General features: G+C 43.0%; 1 protein-coding gene across 3 annotated transcripts in view; it reads left to right on the top strand.

Moving 5' to 3' along the window:
• iqgap2 (IQ motif containing GTPase activating protein 2) overlaps positions 1-14,676 on the top strand; it is a 328,015-nt gene that overhangs the window by 241,024 nt on the left and 72,315 nt on the right. For all 3 annotated transcript variants that reach the window (XM_048527158.2, XM_048527159.2, XM_059644808.1), the window contains 6 exons: positions 660-729; positions 5,632-5,840; positions 6,274-6,420; positions 9,949-10,112; positions 11,609-11,833; positions 14,120-14,260. In XM_048527158.2, coding sequence (XP_048383115.1) covers positions 660-729; positions 5,632-5,840; positions 6,274-6,420; positions 9,949-10,112; positions 11,609-11,833; positions 14,120-14,260 — 956 coding nt within the window. The remainder of the gene's footprint in view (positions 1-659; positions 730-5,631; positions 5,841-6,273; positions 6,421-9,948; positions 10,113-11,608; positions 11,834-14,119; positions 14,261-14,676) is intronic.

Below are 14,676 nucleotides of genomic sequence, written 5' to 3' on the forward strand. Positions count from 1 at the left end.
GCTCTCGTTCTAATTGTCACTTCATGAAATTAAAACCTGAACTGGACCACGTTCACTTTACAGTAAACTTCCCTGTGTTTCCTCTGTGGTGCTCTGTCTTCGGTTTCCCCCATACCTAGCCTGGCTGGGAGGAAACTTTCAATGCCCTTAAGGCTCTCGAGGAACCTACCTGCACCGTGGGGCTGGGTAGCTCCAGCTGGCATGGAATCCGTTCAGGCCAAAATGGCTAGTGCCAGGAATGGGATTGGTAAAATGACTGGTATTTTCAGACCTTGAATTTGCCAGGCAGCTGGTAGAGCGGGAAAATCCTTTCCCCGAGTGGATACGAGTGTTCAACCAACACCCCAACCTTACCAGAGTCAAAGAAATTATTGTTTTCTCAAAGGTCACATGATGGAATTGGTTATCCTGAAGCAAGAACATGGGTTGAAAGGGAAATCAAAAGCCATGAAAATGAGGCCCGAAGCTGATACTTCCCATAATGGGGGGGAGGGGGAGGAATGTTCTTACTGTTCACAGTAATAACATAATTAGAATAGAAGTTTTGATATATTTAATGAATTAATAACGTTAAACTTGAATCCGAAGAAGTTGTTTTTCTGCGTTCCTTAGTTTAAAACTGAGTACTCGCAATTAAATTATATTTTTGCTTCTCTTAGACAAAAGAAATAATTAAAATCCAGGCATTCCTAAGAGCAAATAAAGCTAAAGATGACTACAAAACCCTGAGTGAGTATTTCAATATTTCACTTACTGTAATTGAGATGATTCTTCAATTTGTGAATCCCAATCTCAGCTGTAATTTGTTTCACTATCTTCCTGTTGTTTTTTTTTCCCCTCTTTACAATCTCATTTGTCAGGCCATTTATGAGCTTGTGGATGAGGTTGGGCTGGTACCCCTACTTGGACGAACCCTCTGCCAGTATGAGTTTATAACACTTTGCAGAATGCTCTGTTTCTGCCCCACTTATTCCGACATGCAGAGAGCAAATGGACTGAAGGCTGCATCCGGAATTAATGTCTGACAGTTGGAAATCGGGATTCCATTCAGCTGAACTGCGAGTGACCCCAGACACTATTATAACTGTGCCAACTTCAGTCAATCTCATTATGCATAGTGGAAGCAGAATTATTATAATGGGGCACTTATGTATATCAACAGTTCTGAGTTGTAATTCTTCAACTGAAGAATTCAAAGACTGAATTAGGAAATGGGCACTTTGGTCCATTCTGATCAGTGCCTGTTTATTGCCGTTCAACTTATTTTTTGCTTGAAAAGTCTGATTTTATGAGCTGTCTGAGTTTTAAAAAGAGAGGTAACAGGTGTCGTTATTGCTCTTTTTAGATGCTTCTTCCCTCCTTTCCACATCCTTGACTCCCTCATTACTTCCTTGAGCTGAAATTACTTTGGAGTGTAAGGAAAACAGGCAGCAAATTCGTAGATAACAAAATGTGAGGCTGGATGAACACAGCAGGCCAAGCAGCATCTCAGGAGCAAATTCGTACTTTGAGGCTGTTCCATCCTTCCATTAGATCATGAATTTTCTTAATGAATGAATGAGTTTACTTGATTGTCATAAGTACTCACATGATTACAGCAGAAAGTTTAGTATTTGCCGCTTATGGAGCCATCTTGGCTGCAAAGATACCAAGATATCTGCTCCTTAACTTCATTTAGCTGCCATTGCCCCGTGTAACTTTGATTTTTCTTTATTGCCAGAAGATTGTCTTGAAAGCTCCAAACATCCCACCATTCACAGCCTTTTAGGGTAAAGAATGACTGAATGCTGCTTCAGAAATAAGGCGTATGTTTCGAATATGTAAATGAATCAAATTGAAATGATTAAGTTAGTGTTACAAGTTTAGTTTATGGAAAAACACGTTCAGTGGAATGATTTTTCTCAGGGATATGCTAGGGGTTCTGCAATAGTTTGAGAACAACAGGAGAAATGCTTGGAATAATCATACTTCAGAACTCTTTTAGGAATCTCGGTTAATCTCGTCTAATTGCTTTTGCATGCAAAAGCTAATTAATGCATGGAACAAGAATAGAAATTGGGGAATCACCTAATCAATAGTCTGACAGAAATTAACATGGTTAAACTGGCTAGTCATTATGTACAGGCCTGGAATAAAAATGACTGCCCCTATCTGTCTGTTAGCAATGAAGCCCCAAAAGTTAGTTTGAAAAGCTGTTGATGGGATGTTTCTTAGGAGTTGTGGAACTGATTGTAGGGAGCAATGTAGAATGAGACTTAGAAGATTAAGACGATTTACAGAAATGTCGGAGGTTGAAAATTGCAGCATTGAGGTAAGATTGGATAGTCTAGAGTAGTTTTCCTTGAAACAGAAAAAGCCAAGGGGTGGCTTAATTAATGCGTACAAAAATAACGAGGGGCTTTGGTGGAGTGGATAATGAAGACCTCATTCCCCAACAGAGAGATCAGTTACAAAGGGATTGAGATTTCTGGTGATTTAGAAGAAGGATTAGAGTGACTTAAAGAAAATCATTTTCACCCAGAGGATGGTCAGAGACTGGTTTAATGGTTGAGGTGGAAACTGACAACTCATTTAGAAGGATCCTTTATTTGCATTTGAGGTGCTGTGACCTGCTAGGACTAGATGTTGGTAAGCGAGATTGGAATGAGGAGGGGGCAGGTTTGCTCAGCTGCAGCAGATATGATGAGCTGAATGACCACCCTTTTGCTGTAACTTATGGCTAGATGGAGAGAAGGTTTATGTAAAGGCTGTAGAAGCACTGGGAACATTTACAGTATCAGACTTGAGAAACCTGATGCACATAAAGATGTTTTATATGCAAATGAATTTTTACAGGACAGTTACATCCTGTTACTGTAATGCACCTCTGAAGAAGGTTAGAAAGGAAAAGTTACTAAAGGAAGCTATTGTAGTAAGCAGTGCAGAGAAATTTCAAAAAGTAAGTTCATGCCAACACTGTTAGTTTGCGAAGTTGTGAAGACATCAGGAATTGAGGAGAGACCTGCTTGTTTAAGAAAGCCATCCTGCTTGAACAGAGTTGAAATACAGTGTTGCTTCAGATAAAAATGGAATGTAGTTGTAATAGAGGACAGTATAGTTAGGGGAATATGTACAGTTCTGTGCTCACAAGAACACAAACCCTGAAGGCTATTATTCTATGGTGCCAAAGTTAGGGACTGCATCTCGGGGCTGGAGGGGAGCTTTGAATGAGAGGAGAAGGAACCAGTTATTGTGGTGCATGTTGGTACTTACTACATAGCTAGGACTGAAAAAGAGGTTACAGTATGGCAGATGAGCAGCCGGGGTTATATTAGAAAGCAGAACCTCAAACCAGTAATCTCTAGATTACTACCTGAGCCACAAGCAAAATAGTAGAAGATAGATAAGAGCAGAGTTAAATTCCTGCATCAGAAATTGTTGTGGTAGGAGAAGGTTTTGATTCATGGGATACTGAAATCAGTACTAGGGAAAAGCAGAGTTTACTGTCAGGGTAGCCATTACCTAAAAAGCACTGGGACCCATGTCCTTGCAAGTCTCATTAATACGTCTGTAGAGAAGACTTGCAAGTACATGGTTGTGGGACAATTCGCAAGAGGAGAGATTCTGAAAAAGAAAAGAAGGCAAGGCTGAAGTTCAGGATACCAATATGGATAATGATAACTCGAGTGTAACTGGAAACGCATATTTGTACTTGAGTGCACTAACAGTATAGGCACAGTAGGGGAAAGTAAGGCTTTGAACTAACATGGGAAGGAGGGTATGGGTGAAGTTTACCATTCTTGCCTTAGGATTTGATGGAGGATCGACTTCCTTCAAGTAAAGTGATTGGTTAGGCAGAATCCTCCTGTTATTTGCTCAGCTGTTGTATGGATAATTCAGCAATTATCAAAGATTTTTGAAAATTGATTCTTTGCATTACCATGAGTCTGATTTCTTTTTTGTAAGGTATTGTTTTAAAATAAGTTACAATACAAATGTTGAAAGATTTAGGAGGGCAGAAAACTTCCTTAATTTCATAGAAAATGTTTGATGTAAATGTCTTTCATGGTACCCAGGACCAGTTAAGATAATTTGTGGCGTGTTTTCTGCCTAGAAGCTGGTTATGTTGGCAAATGGCATGACTTTAAAAACAAGTTAGTGCAAACTGTTCTGAATGCATTAATTTAACTGGAACCAGTCTTTCGTACAAGTACATTTAATTACTAAACAGCTCCCACGTTGCTCGGGTAAGAGTGGAGGAGTCAGAGTTCTTGTTTTCATTACTTCTGACTGGAATGAACTGTATCGTCATCACTCCCGAGTGCTCTCAATTGGATGATTGATGAATAACAGAATTAAATGTGAAAAGTATAAATTCCTGAGGGGTGCAAGCATTCTTGACTGCATGCAATATATCTTCAACATCGTCTAGGACTGGGCTAATAATATCAGGTGACATTCCTACCTCAAGACTAACAGGAAATGATGACCAGCAGTTACAGAAACTAATTGCCATTGTTAATACCCTAGCACTCACCACTGACCGGATGCCCAACCAGACAGACCTTAATGTTGTGGTAGCTAGAGAAGGTCGGAGGCCTCATATGTTATGTCAACGGACTCACCAGAGATTCTCTACCAAGTACAAGATAGGAATGGTGTTGGAAATACTCCCCACTTTCTTGAATGGGTAAAGCTGCAACAACGCTCATGAAGCTCAATGGTATCTGGGACAAAGTAGTCTGTTTGGCTGGCATTCCTTCCACAAAGATAAACACACCCACTCCCTTCACAAATTGGTGCGCTGTGTCAAAAATAAAATCCTTTACAACAGCTTGCCAAAGCTTCTTTGGCAGCTCCTCCTAACCCTGTGAATATCGGAACACCATCGCCTGCAATTTCCTCTCCATGGCACCTGTCACTCCCGGCTCAGACATCAGTTGCCCACTGTAGAGCTAAGCTTCAATGGCTCCACACTGACAACATAACATAGGGTAATGAGCTGTGGATTTATGAAATCCAGCAACTCTATGATCACTTCCTGGCACTGGCATTTATTTACAGATCATTTTAAACTGAGCTGCCATGATTTGATCTCATTTCGTCTTGATTAGAAGTCCTATTTTCAGAATCATGAGTTTGATATCAAGGCTATTATGCCACCGAAGCTTTGCAAGTTGTGTGTTTATAGATATTTTCGAAGTGTAGTAAAATTTTAAAGTAGTTAGCTTACTGTGGTATGGTATTACTTATTGTGGTTTGATCGTTCAATAGTCCTTTGAATTATGATATTTTTATTAAGAACTTATGTGATACGATACAGAGCCAGATGAACCCCCCAAGGTTTTCCTGATTAAATCTAAATGAACTGGTCTGAGCAGGTCATTTTTAAAGCTCCACAATTAGCCAGTATTTCTAGGCTAGACTTTTAGTGCCCATCACTGTGGAGTATGTGTATCAGTCAGGACAGCATCTCTTCAGTAGTACTGTAGTCCTGATTGAAGTTTTGTGCAGGAGTGCCCAGGGTAAATTGCTGCCTTCAAGGGGAAAAGGCAGAAGGAGTGGAGGGAAAATAAACTAATTTTTTTGCGATCGCTACTTTGGTATGAAACCAGCTTACTTTCTGGTCGTGTGTTCGTTTTTCCTCTCTAGTCAGTGCAGAGGAGCCCCCACTGAATGTTGTACGTAAATTTGTTCACCTGCTGGATCAGAGTGCCTTGGACTTTGAGGAAGAGCTGGAAGTTACAAGAACAAGGGAGGAAGTTGTTACCAAAATCCGCTCCAATCAGCAGCTAGAGAAGGACCTCAACCTGATGGACATTAAGATTGGGCTTCTTGTGAAAAATAGGATAACATTACAGGTCTGTTTCTCTTGCCAATGCGAATTCTTTCTTTCACACCTAAACATGCTCCGACTTGCCACCTCTTCCTCCACTGACCCCGCCCTAGCCTTATTCACCCTCATGATTCCATCCCACTCAATCATCTCATTATCCCATCTTCTCTCCTCTTTAACTTCTCTGCACTCCCATTTCCCTTTTTACAACATTTCTCACCATGTAGCTGGCTGAAAAGGTGATATTTTAATTACTCTTCTGTAAAAGTTTGTAATCCTACAACGTAAGGGCCACCTAATTCCTTGGTAAGAAAATATTTATGTTATTGCTTTGGAAGAGATTGAGATATTTATTCAACAGAATAGTAGGCTGCTTAGCAGCAGTACAACCCATTTTAGAGAAGAGTCCAATCTCAGAAAGCGAATTGAATTTAATGTTTTTTCCATTTCCCCAACAGGATGTGATTTCCCACAGCAAGAAAATGGATAAGAAGAACAAGGGCCAAGCTGTGGAAGTGATTTCGGGTGGGCAAGGGCTCAAATCGCTCAGCAAAGAAAATAGGAAAAAACTGGAAGCGTATCAACATCTCTTCTACCTGCTGCAGGTAGCAAACTCGAGCAATCGTTTTCAAAGAAGTAAATTATAACTTGGACAAACAGGAATTCCATATGAGAGATAATGGGAACTGCAGATGCTGGAGAATTCCAAGATAATAAAATGTGAGGCTGGATGAACACAGCAGGCCAAGCAGCATCTCAGGAGCACAAAAGCTGACGTTTCGGGCCTAGACCCTTCATCAGAGAGGGGGATGGGGAGAGGGAACTGGAATAAATAGGGAGAGAGGGGGAGGCGGACCGAAGATGGAGAGTAAAGAAGATAGGTGGAGAGAGTGTAGGTGGGGAGGTAGGGAGGGGATAGGTCAGTCCAGGGAAGACGGACAGGTCACGGAGGTGGGATGAGGTTAGTAGGTAGCTGGGGGTGCGGCTTGGGGTGGGAGGAAGGGATGGGTGAGAGGAAGAACCGGTTAGGGAGGCAGAGACAGGTTGGACTGGTTTTGGGATGCAGTGGGTGGAGGGGAAGAGCTGGGCTGGTTGTGTGGTGCAGTGGGGGGAGGGGACGAACTGGGCTGGTTTAGGGATGCAGTAGGGGAAGGGGAGATTTTGAAACTGGTGAAGTCCACATTGATACCATATGGCTGCAGGGTTCCCAGGCGGAATATGAGTTGCTGTTCCTGCAACCTTCGGGTGGCATCATTGTGGCAGTGCAGGAGGCCCATGATGGACATGTCATCTAGAGAATGGGAGGGGGAGTGGAAATGGTTTGCGACTGGGAGGTGCAGTTGTTTGTTGCGAACTGAGCGGAGGTGTTCTGCAAAGCGGTCCCCAAGCCTCCGCTTGGTTTCCCCAATGTAGAGGAAGCCGCACCGGGTACAGTGGATGCAGTATACCACATTGGCAGATGTGCAGGTGAACCTCTGCTTAATGTAGAATGTCATCTTGGGGCCTGGGATGGGGGTGAGGGAGGAGGTGTGGGGACAAGTGTAGCATTTCCTGCGGTTGCAGGGGAAGGTGCCGGGTGTGGTGGGGTTGGAGGGCAGTGTGGAGCGAACAAGGGAGTCACGGAGAGAGTGGTCTCTCCGGAAAGCAGACAGGGGTGGGGATGGAAAAATGTCTTGGGTGGTGGGGTCGGATTGTAAATGGCGGAAGTGTCGGAGGATGATGCGTTGTATCCAGAGGTTGGTAGGGTGGTGTGTGAGAACGAGGGGGATCCTCTTAGGGCGGTTGTGGCGGGGGCGGGGTGTGAGGGATGTGTTGCGGGAAATACGGGAGACGCGGTCAAGGGCGTTCTTGATCACTGTGGGGGGGAAAGTTGCGGTCCTTAAAGAACTTGGACATCTGGGATGTGCGGGAGTGGAATGTCTTATCGTGGGAGCAGATGCGGCGGAGGCGGAGGAATTGGGAATAGGGGATGGAATTTTTGCAGGAGGGTGGGTGGGAGGAGGTGTATTCTAGGTAGCTGTGGGAGTCGGTGGGCTTGAAATGGACATCAGTTACAAGCTGGTTGCCTGAGATGGAGACTGAGAGGTCCAGGAAGGTGAGGGATATGCTGGAGATGGCCCAGGTGAACTGACAGCTTTCCGAAGAGACCACTCTCTCCGTGACTCCCTTGATCGCTCCACACTGCCCTCCAACCCCACCACACCCGGCACCTTCCCCTGCAACCGCAATGATGCCACCCGAAGGTTGCAGGAACAGCAACTCATATTCCGCTTGGGAACCCTGCAGCCATATGGTATCAATGTGGACTTCACCAGTTTCAAAATCTCCCCTTCCCCTACTGCATCCCTCAACCAGCCCAGTTCGTCCCCTCCCCCCACTGCACCACACAACCAGCCCAGCTCTTTCCCCCCCCACCCACTGCATCCCAAAACCAGTCCAACTGTCTCTGCCTCCCTAACCGGTTCTTCCTCTCACCCATCCCTTCCTCCCACCCCAAGCCGCACCCCCATCTACCTACTAACCTCATCCCACCTCCTTGACCTGTCCGTCTTCCCTGGACTGACCTATCCCCTCCCTACCTCCCCACCTACACCCTCTCCACCTATCTTCTTTACTCTCCATCTTCGGTCCGCCTCCCCCTCTCTCCCTATTTATTCCAGTTCCCTCTCCCCATCCCCCTCTCTGATGAAGGGTCTAGGCCCGAAACGTCAGCTTTTGTGCTCCTGAGATGCTGCTTGGCCTGCTGTGTTCATCCAGGAATTCCATATGGCTGGTCTTTTCGTGTTTATATTTCTGCATCCAGTGACTTGTTCCTTTTGTGGGTGGAAAGTTCGTTGTGGATTGTTTTGCAGTTACCACAGAAATGTGGCTCCAAGCCATTTGTAGGCACTGATAGTTTTCTTACCCAGTACCTCAACAACAAACAACTTGCTCTATGGTGATTTCGAAAAAATGGATTTTCTCGTTCTGTTGTAATTGGTTGAGCATAAAATGGAGCCACTTCTTCACTATTATCAGTTGTAGCTAATGCCAGCTTGTCTGAGGAATGGGGCCTTGATTTTATTCCTTGACTGAGCGACTTTGGTTGGTTGGTGTGGTAAAGACTCAAGCGTCTCTGTGCTGTTGTTCTATGACTGTGGTTGCCAGTTATAAACCTGATGAACTGTGGGATCAGTCACATCAAACAAAATATGGTTACATTGCGTAGCTAATACTGCTTCCATGCTGTCTGACTGTCATGACATTGCTTCATAATTTTGCATAATGGGTTTAGTCACCTTGTTCAAGTTATACACATTCTCAGAAGTTTGGTGGCACGGTGGCTCAGTGGTTAGCACTGTTGCCTCACAGTGCCAGGGACCCAGGTTCGATTCCATCCTTGGGCGACTATCTGTGTGGAGTTTGCTTGTTCTCCCCGTGTCTGTGTGGGTTTCTTCCAGGTGCCCTGGTTTCCCCCTACAGTCCAAAGATGTGCAGGCTAGGTAGATTGGCCATGCTAAAATTGCCCATAGTCTTCAGGGATGTACAGATTCGGTGGGTCATAGGGGAATGGGCCTGGCTGGGATTCTCTGAGGGTCAGTGTGGACTTGTTGGGCCAAAGGGCCTGTTTCCTCACTGTAGGGATTCTATATATGAAAAAAGTCTCCATTCAAAGGTCTCTGGTTTAAATTCAACTCTTAGCTACTGTTGTGTTTGAATTGTGACATTTTAACTAATGCCTCCAAATAGGTAAAGATCTATCAGCTGACTTGGACACAATGTGCCCCTGGATGTTACAAGTGAGAATACCTTTAAGAGTATTGTCCAGAAGTGAGAAATGAGTTAAAGTGGAAAAAAAACCTCAAATTCACATCAAATCTTAATCTTTGGGTGTCATATTGTTTGTGCATTGGCAATTCTACATGAGACCAAGTGGGGAATGACACCAGTACTGCTTGAGCAATCTTCGATGTCTGGCTCAGGGTGGGTACAGCAGCAGTATTGTCCTACACAGCCTGAGGTTAAGAACATGGCCAAAGGGAAGATTCGTAAGAAAATGTTGAATTATATTTTTAAGAGCAATGGTATTATTCTAAAATGTATGTTGCTGATGAGCTAACCTGATCAGCTAATCTTTTTGTTTTGCATCCCAGACAAATCCAACCTATTTGGCCAAACTGATCTTCCAGATGCCTCAAAACAAGTCAACTAAATTCATGGATACAGTCATCTTCTCCTTGTACAACTATGCATCAAATCAGAGAGAAGAATATTTGCTGCTAAAACTCTTTAAAACTGCTTTGGAGGAAGAAATCAAGTAGGTTGGCTAAGGGATATCTTCACAGCCCCCCACCCCCCCAACTTACCTCTGTGTTTTGTTTGTACGTGTGCACTCTCAAATTTTGGCAACTTCTTTGATCTGTGTCTGCCTGTTGCCATGCAATGTATGGCAGAAGAAATTTCAGCCATTTGGTTACTGGAGAAGGTTCAAGAAGCCTTGCTTTAGTTCTCCTGTGTCTCTGCCACTCTCAGTTTTGTTTCTGTCTACCAATCTCTTCCCTAGTTTGGGCAACAATGAGCACGTTTTATAAATCTCTCGCTAATACCCCAGCAGAAGTTAGCTAACTTTGCACAGAGCAGAAATGAGCAGGGTCCTTTACTTTCCCAATCGTACGGTGCATTTAGGCCCCGATGTATCTGAGCAGATAAATTGATTCAAAGTTTTATATTGCATTCTGGAACTCCTTTTTTCACAGCACTGTGGGTGGACTTACCCACTATGATCATAGATCAGTTCACAATGACAGCTGACCACGCCTTCTCCAGGGCAATTAGGAATGGGCAATAAATGCTGGCTGAGTCAGTGATGCATTCCCACGGTCTATGAACTAGTGTTTAAAAAAAACAAAATGGACAAAAATAAACAAAAGAACTACAAATGCTGGAAACCTGCTGGATGGGCTCAGCAGGCTTGGCAGTGTCTGTGGAGAGAAAGCAGAGGTAAAGTTTCGAGTCCAGTGACCCTTCTTCAGAAGGTTCTGTTTTTCTGTAAGGAGACAAACACAGTTTGGCTGTAAACTTTTCCTTCTTATAACATTGCCCTTGCAAAGAAACAGTGAGCCGAGTGCACTACATTCATAATGACAGAATTGAATGTCCTTGCATGTGAGGGAGAGGCTCTGGAAACATGTCTACTTTCAAACACCCTGAAACCAGCAACTGGAAATAAAAAATAAAAGTGACTGCAGCTTTGATTAATGGAACATATAATGAACTTGTGTATTCAATTGAAGTCATCTTGAATATAAAATGAAGAGCTTTATACAATATGAGTGCTCTCATGTTCCTTGTAATCACAGTGCAAAGCATAACACACTAAACAGCTGGTAAAATTTGCATTGGTCATAAACTTTTTTTTTAGCAATACGGATAAGAATCAGAATATGTTTCTTTTGATATCAAGGCAGAGAGAATGGCCATCTATTGCTGACACACAAATATTCAAATATATGGAATAAAGTATTCCACACTACAAAATGAATTCTTAATCACCACAGTTAATACTTAGCCAGAAGCAGACTGCAATAGCTTGTCATGACTTAACATAAAAGATTAAAATTGCAGATGTTAGATGATTAATGAAATGTCACCAAATATTCTGGGATATAATTACGTATTGCTTAAAAACACAAATTCAGAAGCAAGTGCTTTAACTGTGTTTTAAGAATGTACCACATAGCTTTTCTTTGGAGTAGAGGTGAATAAGAGTTCCTTAATTCTGCATGTGTTTTATCTTACATTTACTAAATACAGGTCTAAGGTGGATCAGGTTCAAGATATTGCCACTGGAAACCCCACGGTCATTAAAATGGTAGTTACCTTCAACCGTGGTGCACGTGGACAGAATGCTCTGAGGCAACTGCTTTCTCCTGTAGTGAAAGAAATAATGGAGGATAAAACACTCGCTATAAATACAAACCCTGTGGAGGTATACAAGGCCTGGGTAAATCAGATGGAGATGCAAACTGGTGAGGCCAGGTTGGTAACATACATACTGATTATTAATTTGTCAGTTGTGTACAAGCTTACTTTTTTGTACTATTATGTTGTAATAGAAGAATTTTACAGCACCAAAAAAGGTCATATAGTCTATCCTGTGTATAGTCATGTAGTCCATCTGTGTTAGCTCATCAAATAATCTTTGTGCAGGCAGTAATCCTTTGAGATGGGTACAGGCACAGCATCCAAACTCTGGCACACTTGTGTCCAAGCTGTGTTTCCTTTTGGATCTTTCTAGATTTTGGATTACCTGTTAGTTTTCTGATGTCAGCCCACAACAGATTCCTGGTAGGTGTTTCTAAACTATTTTTTTTCAGTTAAAGCTCCAAGCTACTGTTTCCTGAATGAGTTGGATCATGAAAAGCACGTTTCAGGACAACTGCTGAATGCAAAATAGCAAATGCAAATGGACAGGATAAATTATATAAATGCTGTAAACATTAAGCAACTCCCTCGTAAATAGAACAAGAATACTAGATTTAAGGCGATAGCAAAAGAAGCAAGGGTTACGGGAGCAAAACTTCTATCTCACAGAAGTAGTAAAAGCATGGAACTCTGGAGGCAGGTTCAACTGAGGCTTTCAAAAGGGCATTGGATAATTATTTGAGTAGAAATGGTATATATTGGTATGGAGCCAGGAGATTGACATGAAGTAATGATGCTTATTTGAAGAGCAGTTGCAGGCATGATGGGCTGAATGGCCTGTGCCATAACAATTCTGTGACTCTGATACACTATATATAGCTTTCTTTATTAAATCATTATGGTGATGTGATGCAGGCTTTGAAAAACATTATCTAGATTGTCGCAAAATTGTTTACTTTAACTTGTGTACTTTACCTGGTCTTTAAGTGAATTCCTAAAGTAAGCCACCTTTAAGAATTGATTAGGACGTCATGCTACAGTGTTATGTGCCCTCTTTAGAATAAAATTTTAGATTGGAAAACCACAGGCAGAATTTTCTGTCTCTTTTATCTGATGTCAAGATCAAATCCCACTGCATCAGGAGCAATAACTCGATGGCAGTTTTATGGGTAAATGAGCAGGCAGTGGCCAGAGGGATGCAACCACTGTCTGCTTGAGGATGGCGAATGGCTTTTCAAAGCGGGAGTGTCAGTAGCAAGTCCTCCAGCATGACATGGGGTGCAGCTTGCCGATGCAGTGAAGGGCAGCACGCTGGCTCGGTGGTTAGTACTGCTGCCTCACAGGACCAGGGATCCGGGTTCGATTCCATCCTTGGGTGACTGTCTCTGGGGAGTTTGCATATTCTCCCTGTGCTCTGTTTTCCTCTCACAGTCCAAAGATGTGCACATTATGTGGATTGGCCATGCTAAATTGCCCATGGTGTCCAGGAACGTGTAGGTTAGGTGGATTGGCCATGAGGAAATGCAGGTATAGTGTACTGGGTCTGGGTGAGATGCTCTTCAGAGGATTGGTATAGACTTAATGGACCAAATGGCCTGCTTCCATGCTATAGGGTTTCTACGAAATCCATGAAGACTGATAGCAAAAATGATTCCATTTTGGGACACCTCTTACATTCATTGTACACTTCATTTGGAATGATAAATAGCTACAGCTGCTAGCCCCCTCACCCTGTGGAGGGCCTGTCCCTCAGTAGGTTGGTTGCAGCCTCAACTACAGCCAGGTGAGAATGGTAGAGGTAAGGGGATGTCAAAGTGATCCTGGGCCATTGGCCCTCTTCCCCCACCCACCCCTGCTGCCAGAAGACTGCCTTCGGACATCTGCAGCGCTCCTGACTTTATCTAGCGAGTGGGTGATGGTGTGGGTTAGTGGCTGCTGATGACAGATATTACAATTTGATGTAGCATTGTGGGAAAATACTTGTTCCTAACCTGGCTTGACACCCAAGAAAATAGCCATGAGTCATCACGCTGGCTGACATCAGGAAATCCTACATCTGCATTCCCCCATTCCTGCCTATTATAACCTTCTCCCACGTGTTCTGGATGTGAGATTGCTCGCTGAGCTGGAAGGTTAGTTCTCAGACGTTTCGTCACCATTCTAGGTAACATCATCAGTGAGCCTCTGACGAAGCCACGTGTTTCAGAAATCTATAATCCATGTAACCCTATCCTCTGTCCTCCTGTACCTCAATTTGTAATGGGCGGATAACTTCACTCAAATAGTTGAGGATTCCACGCATTCAGTTTTTCTCTTTTTCAATGATTCATTTACTGGTGTTCCTGCTCAAAGCGATAAATTGCACACCCAAGGTAGTGTTTCGTTGTTTTGCGTTTGCAGCAAGCTGCCGTATGATGTCACAGCAGAGCAGGCCTTGTCACATGCAGAAGTGAAGACCAAACTCGAAACCTCCATGCACAACCTGCAAGCTGTCACTGATAAGGTTCTCATGTCAATTAGCACATCCTTGGACACCATTCCGTAAGTAGCATTTGTCATGTAATCGTCGAATGACAGCACCCATGTGGAACTCTTTAGCCCATTGAGAGATCTGTAAACAAGCTTTCCAATTATCCCCACTCTCTAAATATTACAGATGAGCTCAGAATCGGGCTATTACATGAAAACAAATACCGGAAATAGGTGCAACTGAAATTTATTTTAAATATGTCAAAAATCATAAGTTTCATTCAAAAATTTATTTTTGCAGTTTATAAATGTAAAATACAATTACATTTGTGTCCTTAAGTGCTGACTTGGCTTTTATATGCTGCAGCTATCATTAAATTTACCCAAATTTTGATATGGTTTCTAATCACCATACACTGGTTTTGTTTAAAATGCATTGCAAACTTCAGACTTGCTTCATTGCCAAACTCATGCAAAAAGAAAATGCC

The sequence above is a fragment of the Stegostoma tigrinum genome, chromosome 3, assembly GCF_030684315.1.
Source record: "Stegostoma tigrinum isolate sSteTig4 chromosome 3, sSteTig4.hap1, whole genome shotgun sequence".
Taxonomy (NCBI): Eukaryota; Metazoa; Chordata; class Chondrichthyes; order Orectolobiformes; family Stegostomatidae; genus Stegostoma; species Stegostoma tigrinum.